The 26,619-nt window shown below is 41.6% G+C and overlaps 4 protein-coding genes across 7 annotated transcripts; 2 read left to right on the top strand and 2 right to left on the bottom strand.

The window, feature by feature from the left end:
* The first annotated feature begins 7,538 nt into the window (after positions 1–7,538).
* Positions 7,539–12,550, top strand: LOC4333920 (protein FAR1-RELATED SEQUENCE 5). 3 transcript variants are annotated; one of them, XM_066308718.1, is made up of 5 exons: positions 7,539–7,637; positions 7,860–7,995; positions 8,462–8,612; positions 9,231–9,490; positions 10,101–12,550. In XM_066308718.1, exon 5 carries the CDS (start codon positions 10,147–10,149, stop codon positions 12,502–12,504), a length of 2,358 nt encoding a protein of 785 aa, XP_066164815.1. In that variant the 5' UTR covers positions 7,539–7,637; positions 7,860–7,995; positions 8,462–8,612; positions 9,231–9,490; positions 10,101–10,146; the 3' UTR covers positions 12,505–12,550. The 3 variants fall into 3 exon arrangements, with proteins under 3 accessions (XP_066164815.1, XP_015632988.1, XP_066164814.1); XM_015777502.3 differs by lacking the exon at positions 7,860–7,995; XM_066308717.1 differs by lacking the exon at positions 7,860–7,995 and having other exon boundaries at positions 10,075–12,550.
* A 1,111-nt stretch (positions 12,551–13,661) lies between these two features.
* LOC4333919 (actin-1-like) lies at positions 13,662–15,526 on the bottom strand (the record flags this gene model as incomplete). 2 transcript variants are annotated; one of them, NM_001402243.1, is given in 4 exon segments in its annotated part: positions 13,662–14,042; positions 14,124–14,737; positions 14,987–15,380; positions 15,464–15,526. In NM_001402243.1, coding segments are annotated over 4 exon segments (1,134 nt in total). In that variant the 3' UTR covers positions 13,662–13,976.
* Positions 15,527–19,379: 3,853 nt separating this feature from the next.
* LOC4333918 (anthranilate synthase beta subunit 2, chloroplastic-like) lies at positions 19,380–23,172 on the top strand. Its single transcript, NM_001418594.1, has 8 exons — positions 19,380–19,602; positions 20,051–20,211; positions 21,176–21,246; positions 21,345–21,382; positions 21,509–21,619; positions 21,713–21,812; positions 22,081–22,216; positions 22,821–23,172. The coding sequence occupies exons 1-8, from the start codon at positions 19,506–19,508 to the stop codon at positions 22,926–22,928; spliced, it is 822 nt and encodes a 273-aa protein (NP_001405523.1). The 5' UTR covers positions 19,380–19,505; the 3' UTR covers positions 22,929–23,172.
* A 175-nt stretch (positions 23,173–23,347) lies between these two features.
* On the bottom strand, positions 23,348–25,937 carry LOC4333917 (UV-B-induced protein At3g17800, chloroplastic). Its single transcript, NM_001418592.1, has 3 exons — positions 25,631–25,937; positions 25,061–25,353; positions 23,348–24,482 (listed from the first exon to the last, which is right to left on the bottom strand). The coding sequence occupies exons 1-3, from the start codon at positions 25,886–25,888 to the stop codon at positions 23,666–23,668; spliced, it is 1,368 nt and encodes a 455-aa protein (NP_001405521.1). The 5' UTR covers positions 25,889–25,937; the 3' UTR covers positions 23,348–23,665.
* Positions 25,938–26,619: the final 682 nt, after the last annotated feature.

Raw genomic sequence — 26,619 nt, 5'->3', positions numbered from 1 at the left:
TCAGTAGTTCTATAACAATTCGAACGTTCCACCGTTGTGTTACTATAATTTGTTTGTGGGGGAGTGGGGACCTTAACTTGCCGTTTCCGGATACATCCTTTCTGCCTTGGTCATACGCCCCCATGTACCCGGAATGGCTACAAAACGGTGTTCATTATGTTATCCTGCCCGAGCTCACCGATCGAGATGATACTGATTAGGAGGAAAATTAATCAACTAATCAGCATCGGAAATGGGGTTGTGAGACCATGGCATTCATGCAACTATGCAAAGAGATATAGTAAAATGGAGCCAGCTTGTTCCCGGTGACGTACTAACGTGATTTCTTTCGTCTTAACAAAGTACTATAGTCCATTATTGCATAGTAGAAAATAGGAGTATTCTAGTGTAGGGATACAGAAACATGTGGTACTTGTAGGCGCTAAATCCACTTGTCGACGTGGATGCTCTATGTTTCTCCCGCGTGCCAGTGAATAATTTAGCTACAAAAAAAACGCTAGCGATCCAATGAGACCCACTCCGTTTTGCCGTTGGGCTAGCTTAGCTTGTTTTTTTTTTCTTAATCTTTGGCTCTTTTGGTTTCTTCCCAAAAGGGTATCAACTAGGAGGAGGAGGAACTCGGTGGTCCTCGCTCTCGCTGCCGCTGCATGCTGCAATATACAAATAATAATGATTGTATTAACAAAGATATCTGGTGACAAAAATCTAGTCGAAAACCCAGACGATTAGCTCGTGGTTAACGAACTATGGCCGCGTTTAGTTGTTTTAGAAAAGAAAAACGTATAAAGACACACATTTGAAGTATTAAATGTAGACTTATAACAAAATAAATTACAGATTCCGCACGTGAACTGCGAGACGAATCTGTTAAGCCTAATTAATCCATCATTAGCAAATATTTACTGTAGCACCACATTGTCAAATTATGACGTAATTAGGCTCAAAAGATCCGTCTAACAATTTACATGCAAACTGTGCAATTGATTTTTTTATCCACATTTAATACTTTATGTATGTATCTAAATATTTGAAATATTTGGTGTGATGGAAAAGTTGAAAGTATTATGTTTTGGAACCTGAGAAATCTTGTGGTTTTCAACCGCGACGGTGTTTGCCGTATGGGTGGTATTCGTGAGCAGCGAATGCGTCCAAGGCGGAGGCGACAACGAGCAGCAAACAGCGCGCGGCCACCGTCGTCAAACTGATGACGCGCGCCCCCTGAAATCCCTGCGATGAAATCCCTTTTCGCTGCCCATATCTGAACCCCATGCCCGTGCCTGCTGCTGCAACCTTGCACGCGCGGTGCTCCCCTCCCTCCTCCCCTCTCCCATCTGCATGCGCGCGCGCGCGGCTGGAAGCTTGGATGGATTAGCGGTAGCACATGGTGTCGCGCCGGCGTGTCCCTGGCTGGCCCGCGGCGCGCGGTGCGTGCGACCAAACCCACACGCGCCCCCGGCCCGCGCGGCATGGGATGGGAGGAGCCAGCCAGCGCCCAGCGACACGCAACGTGCGGTGGGAGGAGGCAGATCTTCGCCTCGCCCGCTCGGGAGGGAGAACGGACTGATGCTCCGGAACTGATCAACCATTCACAACCGTCTCGCTCGTCGTGGGGATAAAGATTTGCAAAAGCTTACGGTTATCTTAGTTATCATGTATGATAATTTTCTTAATTATTAAGTATACTATGATAACTATATGATTTTCACGGTAACCAATCATATGGTTACTATGATAACCGTTAAACCGTGAAGGACGATAACCGTACCTAAAACGGATTAATAAACTATGCTATTATTATAGTAACTATTAAATCTTGGAGCGACGGTAACCATAACCGTACCTAAGACGGTTTAATAAACTATGGTATTATTATGGTAACTATTAAGTCAGTGACGGTAACAACACCTAAAACTATTTGGAAAACTCTCGTTGGAATCTAGGAGCAGCACGGTAAAATATTTTGCCACGAAGCGGCTTTGTCTGATCCGGATGGTGAATTGGTGGTGGTAAAAGCAGGCATCGGCAGCGGCAGCAGGTGAGCTTTTCGCGAGGTGGAAAGACGTGCTGCTGATTGATGAACCGGCCGGCGACCTGCAGCGGCAGCTGGTGAGCTAGTGCGACCGCCTTTCGCCGCGGATGCCCTTTGAGTTTTGACTCGGATGGGAAGGGAGGCAGGTACTAGTACTAGCTCGGTGTTGACCGCTGGTGACAAACATGAGCCACATGGGAAGTGGTTAGTACTAGCTCTAGCTCGGAGAAGTACAAAGGGCTTGTTTGGTGAGGCATCTATAAATCGGGTGCAGACTATTATTTCATCAAGTAAATCGAATATGTTTTACTAAGTAGATAAAAATATTTTAGTCTTTTAAAAAAACTGAAACACAACTAGATCACCTCATAGAACATTTTGCTACAACATATAAAACAAACAGTTTTCAAGAAATCAGATGTTGTTTTAATCTATATAAAAACAATGTTTTAGCAAATTGCGAAATAATGTTTCAATTCACTGTAACATTTGATTTTACATAGTGAAACATCACGAGTACACTAGCTAAAATATTGTCGGTGGAAAAAAATAAAAATGGATTCCCTTAATTAATAGAGTGTTTCCGTAATATACAGGTAATCTGTTGCAAAGGTGACTGTGGTGGGGGCGCTTGGTGGGGGGCGGCTCACGAGCATGGGAGACGCGGCAGAGCGCGGGAGGCGTGGGCACCCAACTTTCTCTGCTGCGATCGGGCACGGCGCGTAGGATTTTCCCTTGTTTGTTTGCATTGCAGCCATGTTAAACTATTGGCAATGTTAAATTATGGACAAGTTTTTGCCAATATTAATATTTTGATAATATTTGTGTGCTATTGATGAGTATCGATAGTAAATCAAACATTACTAAAATTACTGTTTAAAATACTAATATTTTTGGTATGGCAAGTTTTTTCTTCAAACCAAATCAGCCCAAAATGACTGCTACTGTTCTAGCGTGTCAAACTGTGAAGCGTTCACTATCAGTCACAGATTCCAGTACTAGAAGTACCAAGTACCAACAAGATGGATGGAAATGGGGTAGAAATCGTGGCCGACGGATCACGCATTCATGCACACGCAGCTGGAAGGTTGGAGGGTAATAGTTCTAAACAGGGCACCTTTTGGAAACGAAATTGTTGACGGTAGGGACTTTTGTCTGCTTGATCTAAAGCTTAAACCGCTAAGACGTGACTTTGCAACCATCTAAACAGGGCATTTCGCGTCCTTCAACTGTTCTACTAATTATCTATCTAGTGCCTTCTTTTCTTTCAGACTATGATAACACATGTTTTCTTCCCCTCTTAGTTTCTGGATAATATTGTTTTTTTAGAGCATAACTAATAAATATTGTTGTGATGTGGTACCTCTATATGTGGACAAATTATTCTATAGAATAGGTGGGATCACAACAGCACGTTACTACAGATGCTTGCTCAAATTTAAAAGGAATTAACAGACCCTGTGTCGTTTTAAGAGAACCTAATTAAGAGAGATAATTAAGGATCCTCTTCTAAAGAACATAATCAAGATTTAAGCGAGAATGCGAGATACACTGAACGTGTGTTGCTCCTTGGCCCATGCATCTCCTGTGTGTATCGCCAGGAGGAGGCAGCAAGACGTGACAAGGGAAGCACGTTCTTGCTTGCACGCACACACAGCCAGCCTTTAAAGTTAGTAGCTTCACGTGGTCCGATGTAAGAACGTACGTCGTTTTGGGCAGCGACACGTTCTTTAAAACACACTTTAACTTCTTTTTACTATAAAAATATTTATTGAAAAGTGATATATGTATACTTTTATGAAAATATTTTTCAAGACAAATTTATTCATATAATTTTTATATTTTCAAACTCAACAACTTGAGAGTCATTCATGATTTATATTTTTAAGGGTTGACTTAAACATTATCTTCCATGACTTCTCTACGAGTATAGGGGAGTACACGGGAGATCTCATCTCGATACGTTGCACCACCTCTGTGGCTTCTTCGGAATGTCATCGTGGTTAGCAGTTGCCGCATCCTGCACACACACGCATGCATGCATCTCGTATTAACCTGCAAAAACTCGGATTTGTCAACGTAAGATTGCTGACCAGAGAGAGGTCATGTCTGAGATTCAGAGATCTCAAAATTAATTAATTGGCCCCTTTGTTTGGCTCGAGTTGAGCTGGGATCGACATCATATGCGTCGATACTCTTATAAATACAGCTGCGTGTAGGATTACATGGTTAGATATTGTCGACATTGCTGGAGGAATTGAGCAATGCTTGTTTATACCGGTTTGATGTTCTTGTAGCCTCGCAAGGGCACAGTCCTTGTCACGAATATTTAGACTATTTTTAACCCAAAAACTATTTATTAGTTTCTACATTTATCCTGTCATACAGGTATTATGGTATTATGTATAGAAAGTATATATCCAATGGACTTCTCTATTTTTATTCACATATTTTTCTTATTTTCATTCCTGCTTCTGGTGTAGAAATGGGTTCTTACATAAGAAATGATTTTTCATCTTTTCATCTCTATGCTCCTTAACTCTCTTGTTACATTTGATTTTTCTTATGTAACAGTGGATTTAAAGCTATGGGTACTAGATGACATGTAGGGTCAGGGATGGCCTTAGAGGATGGACAAATTGTCAGTAATATTTCTATTATTTTCTCTATTTTAAAATATAAATACTTAATTGTAGAGTGTTCCACGTAATATTACTATAAAACTATGCCAATTATGTCGGTGGATAGGAGGTGAGGGTTGTGGAGATGCGATGTATTTAGGATCTTTGTCACCACGAAATGTTAGAAATATCTATCTTTTGGAATACAGGGAGTGTATCGTTTTTAAAATGTACTTCTACCACTCTACTTGGAATTTTTACAATTTGGTCATTTTTAAAAACTTATTTCACAATAGACCCTTGTAAAAACTTATCCTATAATTTTTTTTTTGCACGTCAGAGTCGCTAGTGCCGTGATCCAATGAGACGGCACCAACATTTCTGGTGTTGTCCCCTGCCATCGTGGTGGGCCGACGCTGACGTGGCAGGGGGAGCGTGCCAATAAAATACTTCTACCACTCTCTAATGTATTCTAATTTATTCATATAAACTATAGATATTTATACGACGATACATAGAATTGAATATTATCTGAAAGAGTTCTATAGTTTGTTGAGGAAAAATCTCGTAAATTCTAAAAATTAGTTAAACAACTTGATGTCATAGTAATTACTAGTGACTAATGTAAAAAAAATTACTAAATAATAATATTAATATGTCACGATTACTACTACTTCCTCCATTTCATATTATAAGTCATTTTAATTTTTTACAAAGTCAAACTTAGTTAAGTTCGACCAAGTTTATATAAAAATTATTAACATCTACAACATTAAATTAGTTTCATTAAAATAAACATTTAATATATTATGATAGTATGTTAATTTTTATTTAAAAATATTTATCTATTTGATTAAAAATATTAGTTTAAATAACATTTATGTAAAAAGGAGTAAAACGATTTAAAAAGGTTAGAAAAGATATAAATATCTCATATTTCCAGGTGGCCAAGTATCAGTGCTTAATTATGCCTAAGAATCGTGATGGGTGCCTCAAGGATATTTCCCCGTCCACACCATGTCGAAATTTTGATGCCTATGTAAGAAATGAAATTACCCTCGCCATTTTGATGCCTATGTCGTGTGTGGTTTATCCTCAGTAGGGGTGAAAACAGTAATAAATATTCACGGCTGACCGACGTTCGTTTCCGACTTCTACCAGCCGAGCCATATAGAAATGGTAATCGATCGAAACGGAAATAGAAATGGTAAACAAATGGAAATCATTTTGCTATTATAACGATTGTTTCAGTATTCTTGTGAAAATTACTGTTTATTTATAATATAATAATTATCGTAATTCTAAATATGTTGATATTTATTAGGTATGTCTCTACTTTGACCCACAGTTTAGGGACTGATTAACTCTTCAATCAAATCCCTAACTTGAGTGTGTGGCTAAATGAAGTTAATTTATAATTGATATAGTATAAGTTCAAATTTATTTATACGTATCAAGTTAAAAATATGTTTATATAGTTTAACATTTTTATTGAGGACAGCTAGCGCACGGGATACCTGCAAGACTAAAGTCACGGGATAATTAACACTCGATAAATTAATATATCTTTCCAATCGTGTCACATGTTGTCCACACGATTCCTCGTTACTTTCCCCTACCGGATCCTCCTCGGTCTCACGCGCCTCCGCGCGCGATACCTCATCGGCGGAGCGCCGCCGCGGTTAGCCGGAGCAGCAATGCCCTCTTCCTCCAAGATCCTCTTTGGTATCGTGCTCCCCACGTCTTGAACCAATGCTTAGCGATGCCGAGAGTGACATCGGTTGCGGCAATAGTAGGGAACAAGGATCGAGTCGAGGGGAAGGGAGAAGAGTAGTAGGGAACAAGGATTGAGCCGAGGGGAAGGGAGAAGAGGAGAGAAGGCGTGTGGTGCGTGATACCTCGTAGCCAGCTATGATACCTGATATCTCGCAACCAATCATGATATCTGATACCTCGTAGCCAACCATGATACCTCGCAGCTAACCATGATACTTGATACCTCGCACCTCGCAGGTATCAGGTATCAGGTTTGATACTTATGGGCACCAGCCATGATACCATAGTTACTAAGTATGGTACCTATAGTTATTAAGTCTGATACCAGATGTACTAGATATGGTACCTACGAGGTACCGACTGTAAATAATACATCGCGCGACATACCTGCACACACTCTAGCAATGAGCATGATGGCTCACCATCACGTTGCCGCCAATGAAAGCTCCAAATCCAGAAGCTTCATTGGTCACTCCCCTCCATCACCACCAGCAACGCGCTTAGAATAAGGAGGCCGAGAAGCTCACGCTGGTTAGCATACTTCCCGACAACCTCCCTCCTTACTGGTTGTCTCCTTCTGCCATGGGAGCTAGATCTAATGGGTGCCTATGCCTCAAAAGCATGAGACGGAGGATGAGGCAATAGGACCTTGTAACCAACGTGCACTCGGGGTAGATCCAACAGTAAGGGTGAAGGGGAGTGGATCCGTTTTCGAGGGACTGCTTTGATGCCGCTATGCCTGCATAGATGAGCTCTCTACAACATAGAGGAGGAGGGAGAGAGAAAAAGGAGGACTACATAGGAGAAGCGGAGGAGAAAGACGCAAAATCAGAGAGAGAAGGCGAATAGATAAGAACGAAGCTTTACCCACTTATTCTATTTTCACGTGATACCGTTGACTATTTTTCTCTTTTTTATTTGTCGTCGGTTTCCGATTTGTACGGACATTCTTCAGTTTTCGGTCTCTGATTTTTGTTTTTATTTCCAGAATTTACCATTTTCGATTTCGCTTGGGGGAAAAATATGGATGTGAAAATGATTTTGGTTTCTTTCAGCCCGTTTTATCCGGTAGCCCTAAGTTAAGATATGAGTGACCCCCCTCCTCGTCAGTCGTCACTCTGCCCTTGCGCGCCGCCTCCGCCTCCGCCGACGCCGATCCCCATCTATCCCGCGAGCGAGCACGCCGCCGTCGTTCGTCCTGCCGCATCCTGGTGAGCGCATCCTCCGCCACCGCCGATCCCCATCCATCGCGCGAGCAGGGTCGCCGCCGTCGCTCGTCCTGCTGCTTCCGCCGCATCCGTCCTCTTTCCCATCTCTCTCTCTCGCACTCTACCCACGCCGGCCTTTTTCTCGAACTTGCGTTAACCCTAGCTTCTGTTCTAGAAATTTGCCTTAACCTTAATACTAATGACAGTTTGATGGCTCCCAAAAAGGTTTGGGGGTTCAACTGAACCCCCCCATGTCCTATGTTAGATCCGCCACTGGTAATTTGTAATCAGCAAGTCGCCGGTCAGTGGTCGGACTGATGGAGGAGGGAGTTGCATTTCTTGGAAACCATTTTCAGGGAAGGTTGAGATTGAGCTTGGATGTCTTGAAACTGTGTGCTTATAAAGAGAAAGACCGATATATCGCATATCATCATCAGACATTTCACATAAGTTACATATACACTTCTGATTTCTGTAACCTTCACCAAATTGAGGTCAATATATATACTACATATAGCTAGTGACTTGCCTTCAGGAAAAAAAAAAAGAGCTAGGCATGCTTACATATAGGTAGTACAGTATATATTTTAGTAATGAATATCGGCATATTGCTCCCAAAAGTATCTAACATTCAGACATCAATTCAGGCAGCAAAGCCTGCAGGAACTTAATCATGTGTAAATTATGTAAAACAGATTTTGTAGGAAGCTGGAAAAAGGATGCAAATTCGTTGAGCCTGAAATGTTATAATAAGTAGGGTAATTATATGCGCATCTACATTTTCTTCTCATTTCATTTCATTTCTTTCTGTGGGCATATTGGGGCAGGGCTTGGGTCGGCGGTGGTGACCCAGAGGCGAGGCGGAGGCTCGGAGGCGGCGTGCATCGGAGGCGAGGTCCACGACCAAGCGGTGGCGGCGTCTTGCTGCGTCCCCGCCCTCGGTGGCACGGTGCGGAGGTGCTGGCGTCCTGAGAAGAGGTGACATTCTTCCTGTTATGAATTTTGCACTTGAATTTGCGTGGGTTTGGTGATCACGCATGATAGTATGTACTGTGTTGAATAATGCTTTGTGAACTGGAGAGGGAAGTTATAATTAATTTTCTATATTTTTGGTTGATATGTAAATAGAAAGTATATGTAGATGTTGCTTACTATTATAAATAGAATTGTCTGTGGCGATTACTGCTTTTATAAATTGATAACTTGCATTGGTTTGCTTATTAGTGTGCTAAGTTTTGAATCCCTTGCTAATTTCTCATGTTGGGAAATCATGCTCTTCTGTTTAAACGCTACCGTTTCAGGATGGGGGTTACTCTTACTTTGATCTGGGCCTTCAGTAATACTATGTGCTTTCTCTATATTTTGTTATCATTTGTGTAAGGCATAATGCCAGTCTACGGGTTGATACACTAAGGCTTTATAACGCCATCCAACTGTTCTACAAAAATCATTGCATGCTGCTGTTTTTTTACTAGCATCTATTTACCTTCATTGGGTAACAGTTTGGTCTTGATATCATTATCGCGTGACTGATAGAAAAGCTAGGCTACCTTTGGCCTCTTAATCTACTCTCTCATATAGTTTACTTCTGATCAGGTCCAATCGCTGGTAACTAGACACGCTCCTGTTGGTCACCGGATCTTGTTGAGCAGGTGCATCCACTGCAATGATTGCCCTCAGCTCATACTCCTCTCTGGCCTCCTTGTGGTCATGGGTCCTGGAACATATTGCACCATGCAAGCTCCTCTGTTGAAGGACAATGGAAGAATAACTGGATCACTTTGCAGTTGAAGGGCTGTAACCACAGCACTTCAGTACTAAAACTCGCACTACTGAGCACCTGTAGCTCTGAGCTGGTTAGTCCATCTTTAATCCATAGCATATTTGGATAGTGTATACAATCTTTAGAAATTGTCCATGTTCACACCATACCTAGACTATTAATTTGCTATGTTAGTGGAGGCTCTAAATTATTTGGAGCTCAATGCCATACCACAATGGTAAGTGCTTTAACATGTATGAAATTGTTGTTTGAATGACAATTAGACACAAAATTTGCCAGACTTAAAAGCAGATGAGATATGTGGTTTTGCCTTTTCATAGTTTGATTCTACAATATGATGCCTTATTTCCATGCAATTAGAATCTGACTAACATCGTATGATTATTAACCACCTTGAGAAAACCTAGATCTGTGTATTCTTATCTTTGCCAATGTTATATTCTCAGACAGCAAAAGCCATTGGAGGTTTCCTTGATGACACCTAGTTGTTTCATAAATTTATTTAGTTGCACCCTGAAGCCTCCAATAGCTATGAGCAATAATTTAAAAGTAGTATCTCTTTTATTTATGCAATTAGCCAGTTCATCTTATTTTTCCAGTGAGCATTTTGCTTATTTTGGTTACCAAAGAGACTTCTGCTGTTCCATTTTTTTCCAGAGTATATGACCTCATTTTTGAAACAGACTTCCTGGTTAATGTGTGGGTCGGCACTGTTGAAAAGTTTTTGTGATGGACAATGCCTCGAGTGAAGATAATTTGTTGAGGGACAATCTTGTTGATCTTAATGATGATTATACTGAAAATCAGATGGCATTTGATGTCAACAGTGAACCAGTTGACATGAATAATACTTCCAGCAAAGCGAATCTGGAAAATAGTGAACCTTTTGTTGGGATGGAGTTTGAATCAGAAGAGGCTGCAAAGGTGTTCTACATGGCTTATGCTAGTCGAGTAGGTTTCTCTGTGCGCATTAGCAAGTCCCGACGCTCAAGGAATGATGAGTCTATTATCATGCGCCGTTTTGTGTGTTCAAAGGAAGGTTTCCACCACAAGAAGCAAACTGACACTGGCAAGAGAAAGAGAAAGCGTGCAATAATAAGGGAGGGTTGCCATGCGATGATCGAGGTTAGTCAGAAATATTATGGGCGGTGGGTTGTGATCAAGCTCATCAAGGAACACAATCATGCTGTTGCAGCTCCAAGCATAGTGAGATACGTTGCGCCTGAAGAATATGCACAACTAGAACCTTTTGCAGGAATGGAATTCCCTTCTTATGAATCTGCCCAAACATTCTACTATGCGTATGCTAGCCGTATGGGCTTTGATGTACGTATCAGATTATCCCGCCGTTCACCAAAGGATGAGACATTTGTAATGCGGCGCTTTGTTTGCACAAGGGAGGGGGCTACACCGTGCGAAGAAAATGAGAACAGGAGAAAGAGAAACCGGGGTGTTCCAAGGGAAGGTTGCCAAGCGATGTTTGAGATAGTGAAGAAGGATCAAGATAAATGGGTTGTTTCGAAGCTTTTCTTGGCACATACACATGAGCTGGCCAATGTACCAAACAAGGTGCACTACATTCAGTCAAACAGTGAGGTAGTTGTTCTTGCAAAAAGTAGTGTTCTTCGAGAGAATTCAATTGCTCCAACCTTGAATTCACCTCTAGCAGACCTAGGGAGGAATTTTGAAAAGCAGGCGACAAATGATCAAGAAATAAGAGAACCACGCCGTAATGCATTTGGGTTGGATGATACGCAAAAGCTTCTTGGATACTTCAAGCGGCTGAATGCCGAGAATCCCACATTTTCATATGCATTTCAAGTCGAGAAAAATGATTGCTTAACCCATGCCTTCTGGGCTGATGCCAAAGCAAGAACATCGTATTACTATTTTGGAGATGCCGTAACACTCGAGACATCTTTTGTTGAGAATAATGACCTTTTGCCATTAGTTATGTTTTCTGGTGTCAATCATCACTTGCAACGTGAAATGTTTGGTTGTGCATTATTAACTGATTTCACAGAGGCTTCCTACATTTGGCTCTTTCAGAACTGGATTGCAGCAATGGGTTCACACCATCCTACGTCACTAACAACGGTTTATAATGAAGCAATTGGTTCAGCAATAGCAAAAATATTTCCACAAACGCACCATCTGTATTTTACTGCAGACATATTAAAGAGATCCAAGGACATTTTGGCTGACATATATTTTAGGCATGTTTCTTTTGAAAGAGAATTTTATGTGTGCATCAATGAGCCTGAAACAATTGAAATGTTTGAGTTAAGTTGGAAGAAAGTCCTTGATAAGTATGACTTGCATGACAACTCATGGCTCCAGTCTCTGTACAGAATTCGGCAAAAATGGGTTCCTGTATATTTCAAAGGTGTATTTACTGCTGATCTTTCAGCATCTCAGAGACCTGAAAGCTTGAGAAACATCTTTGAGAAGTACTTCAACAGAAGAACAGCTTTACCAGTTTTCATTTCATTGTTTGAGCATCTGATGGCCGGTTGGTCAGAAAGAGAAGCTGTGGAGGATCTGGCCACATCTTTTACCAGACCTGTCCTAAGAACCCCCTCAAACATGATGAAACAAGTGTCAGAAATATACACAACAACTGTGTTCAACATTCTTGAGGAAGAATTCATTGGATCTTTAGGCTATTATATCTCTAGTCTTGACAATGATGGGTTGATTGCTGTGTATAGTGTCACAAAGGAGGATACTGAAGCCACATGCAGAGTCAGGTATGATACTTCTGGCAATATAGCTAAGTGCAGCTGCTGCAAGTTTGAGAGTTGTGGTATCTTGTGCCGGCATATACTAAGAGTATTCTTGGCCCTTGATGTACGCACCATACCAGATGTATACATATTGAAACGGTGGACAAAAGAAGCAAAGAATGGCTTTGTGTTGGACGAATGCTTGCGGTACAGTGAGCTTCACCGTGATGCCCTTAGATATGCAAGGGAAGGATCAACGTCTGGGGAAGTTTTTACCTTTGCACAACAAACTCTTCAGGTTGCTTTTGCTGAGGTGGTTCAAATGAAACAGGAAACTTTTAGCCAATGTACAATCCGATGAACTTTGATGCTATACAGATTGAGTAAAAGATAACTCTTCCAGTGCCGCCCTGGTTATCTTGTCGATGAAATTTTGCATGAACTTCCTGCTTCTAAGTAACATATGTGTTCTAGAAAAGGTTAAAATGTGCTTTTGTAGATGTAAAAATGATTTCAGAGAGAGCCTCGATTTGCTGCCGCTTCGTTCCTTAACCTCATATCTATACCCTTTTACCGCTCAAGTAGCAAGCAAGATTTCCAGATAATATGAACAGTTAGTATAGTATACTCTATATAGCCTGGTCTGATAATATATAAACAGCCAGCCTGGTGATTGGTGTAACAATTTGTGATGACATCTGCATAACTTGAAAGATGGAAATACATAAAGTAATTTTAAAACAAAGGTCATGTACAGATTTTAAAATCTTGTCAAGTCAAAACGTACAGAAGGCGAGGAAAAAGAGTGATTTACTATAAGCATGATCATCCTTTTTTTTCTTTCATTTTCTAACAAAATTGAAGTGCTGACACACAACGCGCACACAAACCATAGAAAGCTTGCACTCCTCTTCCACTGTGTTGTGTACACAAACCATAGAAAGCTTTACATTCCTCTTCCATTGAAACTTAAAAAATTGGCAGGATCATGTTCTTTAACAGAATGCCACATTTTACCTTGGAGATAAACAGAATTGTGCTCTTTCTACACGCTAACATGTTGAACTGAAAACACTTGGTTGAAGACAGGCAGCCAAGCCACGAACCCACGAACATAGGACCCCCACTGTACCAAATATTCTTGTGTAAAGAAACAAAAGCTTCTCTGATCCACATGGTTCCATTTCCCCTCTCAATTTGTTTAAGGAAAAGTGAAAAGATTATCACTTCTACAGGGGATGTCTAAGCTGCGCCGTACAACTTTTAAGCGGCAAAGCGTGCTCGTGTGCTGCTAAAGCCTGACGATGAGAATATATCTGATGCTGTGATGCATCTTGCATCATGCTGGCACAATAGCCAAGAAAGAAAAGTATCAGAAGTGTGTGTGACATGTCATTAAAATATCGAACAGCAAAGGCAAAGTGGAAGTTACGTGATGTCGAACATCACAATACAAACTCCCATGCACTAGATCACTGATGCACAAGACAGAAGAAAAGAACATTCATGCGAAAATACTGGGATGATAACTTCGATGTTATTCATTTCATAGAATAATCGCAACTCAAAAACAACCAGAACACGTATTTTTTCTGGTACCCTCATCAGGCATCTGATTAAATTTGAATAAACCGAACATATGTGTCCAAAATCACAAGTGAGAACCACAGGTAGCAATAGGTATTACAGTCTTTGAATAGAAGAAAATGATAACAGATAGGCCGGTTGAAAACTTTGTCCACGCTAATGAAGAAACAGCAACAAAAAGAGAGAAACAAGCAGGAGGACGGCGATAACAGCTCCTCTTGGCTTAGCATTCTTGGGTCCGAAGAATTAGAAGCATTTCCTGTGCACAATGGATGGGCCAGACTCGTCGTACTCAGCCTTGGCAATCCACATCTGCAACGGCAAGCAACATTGTAAGCAAATTGATCAAGTTCATGAGGTAAACACACTACATTGCTGCATTTGTATATTTACCTGCTGGAATGTGCTGAGAGATGCCAAGATGGATCCTCCAATCCAGACACTGTACTTCCTTTCAGGAGGGGCGACCACCTTGATCTTCATGCTGCTAGGAGCCAAGGCAGTGATCTCCTTGCTCATCCTGTCAGCAATGCCAGGGAACATAGTGGTACCACCACTGAGAACGATGTTGCCATATAGATCCTTCCTAATATCCACGTCGCACTTCATGATGGAGTTGTATGTAGTCTCATGGATACCCGCAGCTTCCATTCCTATGAAGGAAGGCTGGAAGAGGACCTCAGGGCAGCGGAAACGCTCAGCACCAATGGTGATAACCTGTCCATCAGGAAGCTCGTAGCTCTTCTCCACGGAGGAGCTGGTCTTGGCAGTCTCCATTTCCTGGTCATAGTCCAGGGCGATGTAGGAAAGCTTCTCCTTCATGTCCCTCACAATTTCCCGCTCGGCCGTTGTGGTGAATGAGTAACCACGCTCCGTCAGGATCTTCATGAGGTAATCAGTGAGATCACGCCCAGCAAGGTCGAGACGAAGGATAGCATGGGGGAGAGCATATCCTTCATAGATGGGGACAGTGTGGCTGACACCATCACCAGAGTCCAACACAATACCTGGGAAAAGGAAATTCAGTTATTCACAACTGTAGCACATCAAAATGTCAAAGCACTCCATGCCAACAGAATTAGGATGTTCAAACATGATTCCATTTATGAGAACTGCCTATGATTTTATTTTGAAAGCTATTATATAGTCTTGCTGTATGACAATTGAAGATTGCAGAACTAAATCTCATCTACATGTGAATGTCAAAATTAAAATTCATCCTCACAGCCTTTTAGTTCAGTGTCGAATGTGCTCACCTGTGGTACGACCACTGGCATACAGAGAGAGGACGGCCTGGATGGCGACGTACATAGCAGGGGTGTTGAAGGTCTCAAACATGATCTGGGTCATCTTCTCACGATTGGCCTTGGGGTTGAGAGGAGCCTCGGTGAGGAGGACGGGGTGCTCCTCCGGGGCCACACGGAGCTCGTTGTAGAAGGTGTGATGCCAGATCTTCTCCATATCATCCCAGTTGCTGACGATACCATGCTCGATGGGGTACTTGAGGGTCAAGATACCCCTCTTGGACTGCGCCTCGTCGCCGACGTAGGCGTCCTTCTGGCCCATTCCGACCATGACACCGGTGTGGCGAGGGCGGCCGACAATGCTGGGGAAGACAGCCCTGGGCGCATCATCTCCGGCGAACCCAGCCTGACACAAACCACCTCAGTTTTGCTACCAAGAAATGCAGCATTTCGGTAAACGGAAACCACCCTGAGATCCAAACAGCTTACCTTGACCATACCAGTTCCATTATCGCAGACGAGGGGCTGGATATCCTCGGCGTCAGCCATCTTCTACCTACAAAAAAGCTCCGCACGAGGCTGCATTTGTCACAAATCATGAAAAGAAAAACTACCGATGAACAATGCTGAGGGATTCAAATTCTACCCACAAAAAGAAGAAAGAAAGATCTAGCACATCTAAGCCTGACGAAGCAGCAGAAATATATAAAAATATAAACCATAGTGCCCTTTTCCCCTCTTCCTGATCTTGTTTAGCATGGCGGAAATTTTAAACCCCCCATCATCTCCCCCAACAACGGCGGATCGCAGATCTACATCCGAGAGCCCCATTCCCCGCGAGATCCGGGCCGGATCCACGCCGGCGAGAGCCCCAGCCGCGAGATCCCGCCCCTCCCGCGCACCGATCTGGGCGCGCACGAAGCCGCCTCTCGCCCACCCAAACTACCAAGGCCAAAGATCGAGACCGAGACGGAAAAAAAAAACGGAGAAAGAAAGAGGAGAGGGGCGGGGTGGTTACCGGCGCGGCGGCGGCGGAGGGGGAGGGGGGAGGAGCTCGTCGTCCGGCAGCGAGGGGGGAGGAGGTGGAGGTGGTGGTGGTGGTGGTGGTAGGGTTGGGGGGATGGGAGGAGAGGGGGGGGTATGTATATAGTGGCGATGGGGGGCGTTTCTTTGGAAGCGGAGGGAGGGCCGGCCTCGTCGCTGGCTCGCGATCCTCCTCGCGTTTCCGGCCCCCACGACCCGGACCCACCTGCTGTTTTTTCTTTTTCTTTTTTTTCTTTCTTTTTTTTTTTTTGGCTGCGAGACGTGCGGTGCGTGCGGACAACTCACGGTGATAGTGGGGGGGTGTGGAGACTATTGTCCAGTTGGCTGGACTGGGGTGGGTTGGGTTGGGTTGGGTTGGGCTGGGCTTGCTATGGATCGTGGATAGCACTTTGGGCTTTAGGAACTTTAGGGGTTGTTTTTGTAAATGTTTTGAGTCTAAGTTTATCTTTTATTTTTACTAGAAAAAATACCCATGCGCTGCAACGGGGGAAAGCTATTTTAATCTTATTATTGTTCATTGTGAGAATTCGCCTGAATATATATTTTTCTCAAAAATTATGTCAAATTAGCATATGGGTTTTTTTAAAGATATTTCTTATACAAATCCCTCTGTATTTACAAAAGCAAACGAACTTAAAACCCGACTCAAATACAGATATGCATTTCCAAAAGCGAATAAACTTAAAAACCAATTCATACAAAAATGACGTATCAAAGTACCGACAAAAACATCCTCAATTTTTATAATAGTAGAAAAGAGTAAATTTCACTTTGGGCCACCTTTTATTACCGATATTTTACTTTATACCACCTTTTAACTGATGTTTTCACTTTTGACCAGGTAATCTTACCTTTGTTTTATTTTGGACTATCCCGACTCTCTTCTCAAGCATATGAATGACCTCGAGTATGCTAGCTACTATTCGTCGATAAATCTCCTTAGCTGTATGTAGACCATTTCTTTGACATGATAAATTGGATGTAGATGGAAAAAAGATTTGAGGGTGGTCCAAAGTGACAATAATAAAATTACTCGTTCTAAAGTGAAACATTGGTTGAAGGGTGGTCCAAAGTAAAATTTACTCTTTATTTTTTAAAGCGAACTTTGTGTAAGGCGATGTTTTTTACTCCCTAAACTTCGCTGGTTATGTACACCATTGTTGACATAGAGGCTAGGTTTTAATCGCTTATTTAAAAAAAATATTGTGTCAATATGATGTGTAGTTCAAATTTAAGACGTGAATAACATCTGTGGTGATGTGGCGAGAGGTGAGTGCACAATAAGTGAAGACTTGAATAGTTTACTATAGTTCCTACAAACCAGAATTTAGTAACTGCACACCGTTGACGATCCTTAAATATTGAATCAGGAAGTCAATTTTCGTTTAAAAGCAAATAAAATGAAACACCAGACATAGTGATAGGGTTTATTACTGACCATTTCTATAAAGTGTAATGAAATATTTGTATGCATATGATTATGTATGAAAATACATCCAACAAGGAAGAAACATATCTCTAGCCAATCAGACGCGATCACACGGATTCATTGGCCCACCTATAAGAGGAAAATCGACGCAATTCACCGATTATACATGCCAAGGTTCACATGACAATGACTCGGGCAAAAAAGATAGTGAAAGGCGGCTGAGGGATATCGGCCGAACCACTCTTACACGCTATCATCTCTACTTTTCACGTGGAGGATGCTCATTAAATGTTTAAGACGATGTGGTGAATCGACCTCAGTAACCATTATTAACCGTCTATAAATAGTGTGATCTTTCACTCTCTCAAGGTACACAACTCAAATGGAGATCTCTCACATTCATTCGAGGTATCTCTCTCCCGTAGCAACACACGAGCTTTCATATAGTTTTTTAAACACATTACAACCACATTAACCCTAAGACTCAAGAGGCACACATAACACATGATCAAAGGTGACATAGGAAAATTTTGATGCGATAACTATTCTACAAAATCTGCTGTAATAACTGTGCTCAAGAAGAATAAGACATATGATACGACAAGGGAACTTATATGGAGATGGTAAGTATGTGAGGAGTAAGTAGGAGGAAAAATTCTCCATGGTGGAGTAGTTGTTTTCTAAGACGTGACATGCTTTAGCAGCTAAGCACAACATTACATTGAGTGCTTTCAGTTATGTGTCATCTGTGAGGAAACGAAATTTGCTGAGCTGCAAACAAACTGTTAAACTATTACTAGCAACCTTACCATTGAGTATTTTTTTTTACTTGAAAATTGTTTCGAATAAACAGCAATGTCCCACTGCCACAAACAGAAATCGTGAAAGAATATCACAGTCGCCCGGCTCAGTTCGTTTCAGCAAATCGGGTGAGATTTTTTACAGCACGAAAAGTGATTGATTAATTAATTAATTATTAATAACTACTAAAACTTGAAATATAAATTTATTTTATTTATTAAAATTTTGTTTTTTCGAACGGTCAAGCATTTTCTGACGATTTATATATAAAAAAAGTACCCCATTTTAAAGAGTAAACGGGACCAAACCTTACAACTCATTGTGAATTAGAGAAAACCAGACGAAAACCACAACTATCACACAACACCATCAGCTAATCTAAGTTACCACAATAACTAGAACAGGACATCCGACCTCAACACCCTTACAACCAATAAAAGCCGCTAACAAGTCACAAGCTGGACGAATATATAGCTCCCACACACTAACATAATTGAAAACTTGTATCTTACCCAAACCGTTGTTTAATAGTTTTAAAAAATATCTACTTGAAAAATAAGAAAGTAAGGGGTTATTTAGATTAATATCATTTTAAATCATAGCTTTTTTGTAAAATTGTTAAGTATGTGTATCTATGTAGTTTTTTTTACCAAATCCTGGTAGTAAATGCATAAGAAATCATGCTAAAACTTGTAATATTGCATCGCCCTATGGTTTATTTTGGCTAGCACTAAGTATATTTATATGTACGCACTAGTAGACTATGGCCTTATTTAGTTTTCAAAAACATCACATCGAATCTTTGGACACATACATGGAGTATTAAATATAGATAAATTAAAAAAATAATTGTATAGTTAGGGGGGAAATCGCAAGACGAATCTTTTGAGCCTAATTAGTCTATGATTAGTCATAAGTGTTACAGTAACCCACATGTGCTAATGACGGATTAATTAGACTCAAAAGATTCATCTCATGGTTTCCAGACGAGTTATAAAATTAATTTTTTATTCGTATCTGAAAACCACTTTCGACATCCAATCAAACGTCCGATGTTACATCTAAAAATTTCTTTTTTGCGAACTTAAACAGGCCTATAATAGGTAGGTAACCGATCGCAACGTTTCATGACGGAGACAGGAATCGTGAGAAAGAATTCCAAAGCGATCGAAGTTTGCAGACTTGCCGTTCAGTCACAGCAAAAGAAGCCAAAAACTTGATCAAATTTCTGAGCAACTCCGCCACTCTTCTCCTCCGATGGCCACCGCCGCGCGGCTCCTCCCCAAGATCCAGTCCCCCGCCTCCCCGGCCGTCGCGGAGGCGCGGAGGCGCCGCCCCTCCAGTCTCCGATTAGGTGAGTGGGTGGGTTCGCGCTTAAGCTGATCTTTCTTGTCCTGATCGGCCGCCGGCGGCCGGCCAGGCATCCTCATAGATTATCTTGCTCGCGCCCGCAATGAATGGGATCGGCGGATCGCATGCAGGGGAACTGCTTGGGCGGGCATCCCATCCTACCTACCGAAAAATTCTACTACTCGGTAGTGATGGTGAAAGATTGATTTTGTGTGTGTTTCCTGTTTAATACAGTAGACTAGGAACTTGTACAGTTGTACTGTTGCCCTAACCATCTATTCGTCCAAGATAGCCATGTGCAGATTCTTATGTAGGGAGCTGTAATTGTTAAGTATGTTGAATGGTGTATCAGGAATGGAAATGAGCCTAGAATGTGCAGTGTTGCTTTCATGTTTGTTCTGTATATTTCAGAAACTTCAGAGGCTATTTTAACTGTCTTTTCTCCTTTGCAGGAGTTACTAGTGGACCCGCAAGAACTCTGAAGCAAAAGCTTGTTGCTAAGAGTGCTGTTTCTGTGGTGGAAGGTGAAAACGCATTTGATGGAGTAAAGCAAGATACTAGACCAATCATAGTTATAGATAACTACGATAGCTTCACGTATAATTTATGCCAGGTAAAGGGAACTTACTCATTGCATTACCACTAAATGAGCCTTTCTCTCAAAAGTATGATAACTCTGCCAATAGACCATTTTATTGTTCTTGCCATGTTCCTCGTAAAGACCGTTTTATCTTCAGTGAGTTTATTTAGAAATGACTTAATTGGGTATCTTTGACTTCTTCAGTTATAATCCTTGGTAACACCTTTATTTAGTGTTTGAACCATGCAAATGATTAACAAAACGAGAATATCCTGTTTGATGTTTCATAAAATCCAAAGTGCTTGATGGATAATTGTAGCTTCACAGAGAAATATATCTAATTGGCTTTTCTAGCAGAATAAACCATTGTCTTTGTTGATTAATCACATCAACAAACAAAGGACACGTTGTAAATCAATTTGTAGTATGGCATAGCATACATCAATCTTAGTTCTATGGCGCATCAAACAAACTCGGTTTCATGGAAATCAGAAAACAACTCTAGACCATGCTAAAAGGATAAATTACTGACTGAATGATACGAACCTGGAGTTTATTCCTCAAGCAAATATTCATCTATAATTTCCAAGTCAGTTCTATAACTTTAATACATGTCCTAATTAAGTTCCTTTTGAGCGGTCAGAAACCAAGTGTATTATCTTTATTGCTAATGCAGGTCTTTTGCATTTCATTACTTCTTTCTAATAAATTAGAATGGAAAAATTTAGGATTCCAGATTCAGAACGGAAGATATTGTAGAAGAAAATAAAAATAAATTAGGATTGAAGATCTTGACCTGCCTAAATCAACAGAAACTAAGGATCACAAACCTGCCATCAATTAATAATGTTATATGTGAATGTAAAAATGATATCCGACTTGCAAAATATGCAAAAAGAAACTCATTAGAATCTAAATGAATAGGCTGTTACATATTAGCATAATAAATGACTTCAGCTGGATTGCAGTGAACATTATAGAATTTCTCTGTTTGCAGTACATGGGTGAGGTGGGAGCTAACTTTGAGGTGTACCGCAATGATGATATCACCGTGGAAGAAATTAAGAAGTTAGTAAACATCCTTGTTACTTGTTAGTCCAAATTCGCACACTAATTTTCTGATTTCTATCAAGAAAATCACCTGCAGCATTTTGCTTGTTCCACAGGATTTCTCCTAGAGGAATACTCATCTCCCCTGGCCCTGGTCAGCATTTCTATTTGCTGTTTGCAATTCCATTCATAGCATATGAGATAATATAGTGCTCAATGTAATTACACTCTGTTGCATGGCAAGCCTAAGATTTTCCTCCTTTTTCTTTTGAAAGTGCAGGCACACCTCAAGATTCAGGAATATCATTGCAAACAGTTCAAGATCTTGGACCTTCTACACCTTTGTTTGGGGTTTGCATGGGTTTGCAGTGTATTGGGGAGGCATTTGGAGGTTCGTACATGCAGAAGTTCTTCATTTAAGTACTGCATTTAGACTTAACCCTTTCTTCCTGTTGCTTCATGAAAATCTGCTGCACATTTGTAGGGAAGGTTGTTCGTTCTCCTTATGGAGTTGTGCATGGGAAAGGATCCCTTGTTCACTATGAGGAGAAACTTGATGGAACACTGTTTTCTGGTCTCCCAAAGTAAGAACCCCTATGATACAGTTGACATCTGTTTGGGTTTAATTGTCAGATTGTGCTGTCCATATAACCTTAATCATCTTGAACCCTGTTCATAACTAATGCTGAGCCATGTTTATTTCCAGAGTGTTATGCAAAACTCAAGAAATACTTAGTCTACTTAGCTGATTCATGTGACCAATTTATATTCTTATGTTAATGTTGAGTAGTAGTAGCTACTATCTTGAAAAAGTAAATTTTCGTTTTGTAACTTCAACTAATTGTCCTGTAGCCCATTCCAAGCGGGAAGATACCACAGCCTTGTAATTGAGAAGGATAGCTTCCCACATGATGCCCTGGAAATTACTGCTTGGACAGACGATGGGCTGATCATGGCTGCTCGCCACAGGAAGTACAAACATATACAGGTTCACTTCCACGCGATATACTTTTAACAATTTCATTCAAATCATCACCTCAATTGGGATGTAATCCGGTCAAACATATTATATGAATAAATGCAAAATATTTCTTCTGACGTCATGTATTTCATTTCCATTATAGTCTCCTACAATAGCAAAAAATGGCTGTTAAATGGGAGTCTTTAGCGCCTTGAATCATGTCATGCTAGGAACTTGTGTTCTTGATATCTTGATTTTCTTTTCATGTTCATAAGCATTCCTGCATATGTTTCTTTGGTGTTCATTTTTTGGGTGGTATTCAATATGCAAAATATGTTGGTAGCCAAGGGAAACAAATTAGATGTCCTTGAGCACTGGCTTAAATAGGGATGAATTTATATAAGCTGATTGAATTTAGCATGTAAGCAGGCAAAAACAAGCAGACTACTGCTTACAGACTTTTATCATTATCATTAACTAAAACTGCATAAACTCCAAGATGGTTACCATTGATCATAATTTGCTTGTTCACATTTTTGCCGATGCTTTTGCATACATTCTCAGGTCGAAAATCAAGCAATATGTTTGTTTTTGATACGTTGCATCTTTGCCTCCTAAACTTGTAATGCAGGGTGTGCAGTTCCATCCAGAGAGCATCATAACAACAGAAGGGAGGCTCATGGTCAAGAATTTCATCAAGATTATTGAAGGCTACGAGGCCTTGAATTGCTTACCGTGATCCATTTGAGTCGAGGTTCTGGTACATGTATTGATTGATACGGCTATCACAGGATGTAAATCATATTAAATAGTCCTAAAAAACATCTTCAATGAAAATTACACTGCAAAGCTGTACGATCAACTCTGTATACGTCTTGGTTTTCTGTCGGACATGCAAACTTCTACGTCCTATATTATCAGTTGTTCAGTTTGTATCTCAGGCTCACATTTTTATTCAAGTTGAAATTTATTTGTAGTTACCATGGAATAATAACTCTCACAAAAATCAGGCTGCTCGTCCAAGATCTGCAGCAGACTTGCATTGTTCAGCGTGGCAGGAATATGAAATTGGCATCAGCCTAGCTACTAATCATCCACTTTATCATATTTTTACTGCTTATTGAACAAAAGAAAGCAGTATGACAGGGCCAAACAAATCTTGGTAAAGTTTGAACTAGAGCTAGCTAGGATTCCTCATTCAATTTCCAGACATCAAGTCATAAAACATTATACATCACCCAAGGCCCAAGCAGCCCAAGTGTTACCAGGAACTAACAGCTGCACATTAGGCTAAAAAAATATCCATTTTACATTGAAGCTATATGCCCGAAAACTGTGTAAAAATCATAGATCTCTGCGATCTGCATAGAGCCAGGAGAAATTCGTTTTGCAAAGAGTCTTCATTGAAACCCATACACTTCGGACCAAATATACACACTAATCTCCACTATCTGGGATGAAACTTTGTAGGATCAACTAGTTGGCCACAAAATGGTACCTGGTGTCCACAAAGCTCTCAACATCCCAAAGGAAGGATCCAAAAGTAACAGCCTCTAAGATCAGCCTTCTCAACCCTGCGAAACTTATCCTGACATGTTCATCCTTGGAAGAATCGACTGTGCCTTCAGGTGTGATTACAATCTCTGGTTTACCAAATAGTGCCTCAGTGTGCTTCTCGATGATGCCAAATGCCTCCTTGGACCTGATTGTTGCGTAACTTTGTAGGGTCTCTGAATCAAATGACATGACATACGATCTAAGACGGCATGGCTTAACAGATTGGCTAGGTCCGCCTGCACTGAAGTTAGGGGAAGTCCATGATGCCATCTCTGGATGTGAAGTAGAAGTCTGGGGTGAGGGCCTTGAGTCCGTTGTCATAACTTGGTTGAGCTTGTCTTCCTCTTCTGATCCCCAAGGGAGGGTCTTCATTGACTTCTCGAGCTGAAATCTCTGATCGACTCTCTTAAGGAAGTAACCATACATCACAGAAGCAGCATACACCTGACCAACTCGGAGTTTACTTATGGCCGCAACAGTGGCATCAGCTTGCCGCTGCCCCAGGATGAGAGCGAGGTGGTTCTCGATCATTTCATATGCCTCCTGTGAATGCATCTTCTCAAGTTTCCCTTCCACAGATTCTGCCCACTGATCAACTCTTCCAGAAGAACTGATAGAGTGGGAAAGAGCTGGAACCAAAGAAACACCAGCTTCAACAAACTTCTGGACAACAAGTGCATAGAGTATCTCCTCCAAAGCCCTCTTGCGCTCCTTTTCCTTGACCTCAGCAATCCGCCTATATTCCAGAAAAGAAAAGGGGGAAATTTTAGCCAAAATTGCAGGATATTATAAGAACAACTTGAGATATAACTCTCACAGTCCCGTCGCACTATGACAAAGCTCAGATTTCCTATCTAACTCAAGCCCTCCTTTTCCTTTTGAAATGAACCCAGTAAACTCCAACCATGAAAACTAGGAATATTGTTACTCCGAAAGCAATTTTAAACTGCAGTATATGGACTTTGATAGCTCCATCCTAATAAAAAAAGCCAGTACAGTTTAACCCTCAATCTATGTTCTTAATTCTTTATATGCTATTTAAACCTGCTTATGTTTAAACACACCGTTAAGTGTCCATGAGCTACAATATTTATCACTGCTGGAGGCAGCATATCGGCTGGCCTAGACAGCTTGATAGTTGTACAATTACTATGTAACAGTCTGTATAACTCGGGCACTTAATATGCAAGGGGATAGCTTAGAATAATCAATTTTACCAAATCTTATCTTGATTACGGCTAGACCTACAGGAAATGACAAGGAAGCCACCATTGCAAAGGAACAAACAAACAAACAAAAGAAAGAAGTGTATACCTGTACAGCACGATGTCGCCGTCCGACGGCGCGGGCTTGTCGCCGCCGTTGTCCTTGGCGGCGTCGCGGTCGGTCTGGAGCTGCTCGAGCTGCTGCTCGGCGGCGGCGGGAAGCAGGTGCGGGTGCGTGGCCAGGATCTGCGAGAGGAACTGCCCCACCGGCGACTCCATCTGGAGCGGCGCGATCGACGACGACGGCGGCGGCGGCAGCGACTCCGGCCCCGACGGCGACCACGACGCCGCCCTCACGACGACGCCTCGCCTTCTGCAGGTGAGCTGCTGCCGTCCAAGACCCTGAAGAAATCAATCCATGTCAAACATATCCAAAAACGAGCAACCCATGTCAAGAAATCAATCCATTTCTGCCTTCAAACACCCCCCAGAATTGAACTCCACAAAACACGGCAAAAAAAAAGAAAAAAAAAGAAATCGAGTCAACAACCCAACACATCAAGATCTGATTTCTCAACTAGAACAGCGCACAAGAATTCGTCGCCACCAAGAACCCAAAGCAATTAACCACAAACCACTACCCACACAGCGCCACACCTCACCGGGATTCACTCCTTACCTTGACGGCGGCGACACCGCGCCTCCGGGCGAAGGGGAGCGAGGTAGCACCGGGAGTCCCAGGCCGCCGCGAGGGCGCGGCGGCGGCGGGCGGCGACAAGAGCGCCGCGGCGGCTGCTGCTGCTGCCTCCATCGGGGAACAACCGACGCGCCGGGATGCCGGGTCGAATTCGAGGGTTTTTCGCGGAAATTGGGGATCCTTCTGCTGCCGCGGCGGTGGTTGGTTGGTTGGGTTGGGCAATCGAGGTCTCTGATGCATATATAGCGAAGCCGCCGCGCTCGCTCGCGGCGGTCAGACTGGCCCAAGTACGCAACACGAGTCGCCGTGCTCTCCACTTCTTTCTTTCTCGTGGTAGAAACGGGAGGCCGAACTAAAAAAAATGTTTTTTTCTTCTTTCTCATTATTTTTTTTCATTAGAAAAAAATAGTTGCTTGCTGGTCTTCTGTGGAAAGAGATGGATTTTTTTTCTTTTCGGATGAGAGGAGAAGGATGGTTTTTTTTTTAAAAAAAATCTTGGGTGGTGAGAGATGAATTGCAACGGAGTCTGGAAAGGTCTAGAAGACGCAGTTGTCACGGGAGGTTTTCTTCTTCTCTTCTTTTTCGTTAGAACCAGCTGGTTGATAAAGAAATGGAGCTGCAGGCCTGCAGCTACTAACATTCTTTAATGTGAAACTGGGAATAATCAGTTAGTAGTTTACGGGTATATGCTAGCTCTCGGCATTAACATAGTCAACATTGCTGAAGAAGTAAATTATTAAAAAATGTTTATAATTGATGAATAAATTATAGGGACTCATGCTTAGTACACATCATGCTATTACAACCAAATAGAAAACCGTGAAGTCAGGAATTTGTTGTGTTGACATTAAGCAACTCGTGAACAAGACTTTAGGATGGAACTATGGTGGTAACGGCATAGGGCGGGTAGGGATGGTAGATTTATTTATTCAGAGAAAAAAATATATGTTTGTATTTATTTTAAGGATTCG

Source organism: Oryza sativa, chromosome 3 (genome assembly GCF_034140825.1).
Source record: "Oryza sativa Japonica Group chromosome 3, ASM3414082v1".
Lineage (NCBI taxonomy): Eukaryota > Viridiplantae > Streptophyta > Magnoliopsida > Poales > Poaceae > Oryza > Oryza sativa.
The sequence above is the reverse complement of the archived record's forward strand: the minus strand, read 5'-3'. Positions and strand labels throughout refer to the sequence as shown.

Excerpts from the sequence above, each read along its gene's own strand:
- LOC4333920 (XM_015777502.3), top strand. The coding sequence starts at position 10,147 with ATGGACAATGCCTCGAGTGAAGATAATTTGTTGAGGGACAATCTTGTT.
- LOC4333918 (NM_001418594.1), top strand. The coding sequence starts at position 19,506 with ATGGCCACCGCCGCGCGGCTCCTCCCCAAGATCCAGTCCCCCGCCTCC. Across the intron at positions 20,212-21,175 it reads TCACGTATAATTTATGCCAG|TACATGGGTGAGGTGGGAGC; the intron begins GTAAAGGGAACT and ends CTCTGTTTGCAG. Across the intron at positions 21,620-21,712 it reads TATTGGGGAGGCATTTGGAG|GGAAGGTTGTTCGTTCTCCT; the intron begins GTTCGTACATGC and ends GCACATTTGTAG.
- LOC4333917 (NM_001418592.1), bottom strand. The coding sequence starts at position 25,888 with ATGCATCAGAGACCTCGATTGCCCAACCCAACCAACCAACCACCGCCG. Across the intron at positions 25,354-25,630 it reads GCGGTGTCGCCGCCGTCAAG|GGTCTTGGACGGCAGCAGCT; the intron begins GTAAGGAGTGAA and ends TGATTTCTTCAG. Across the intron at positions 24,483-25,060 it reads GGCGACATCGTGCTGTACAG|GCGGATTGCTGAGGTCAAGG; the intron begins GTATACACTTCT and ends TCTGGAATATAG.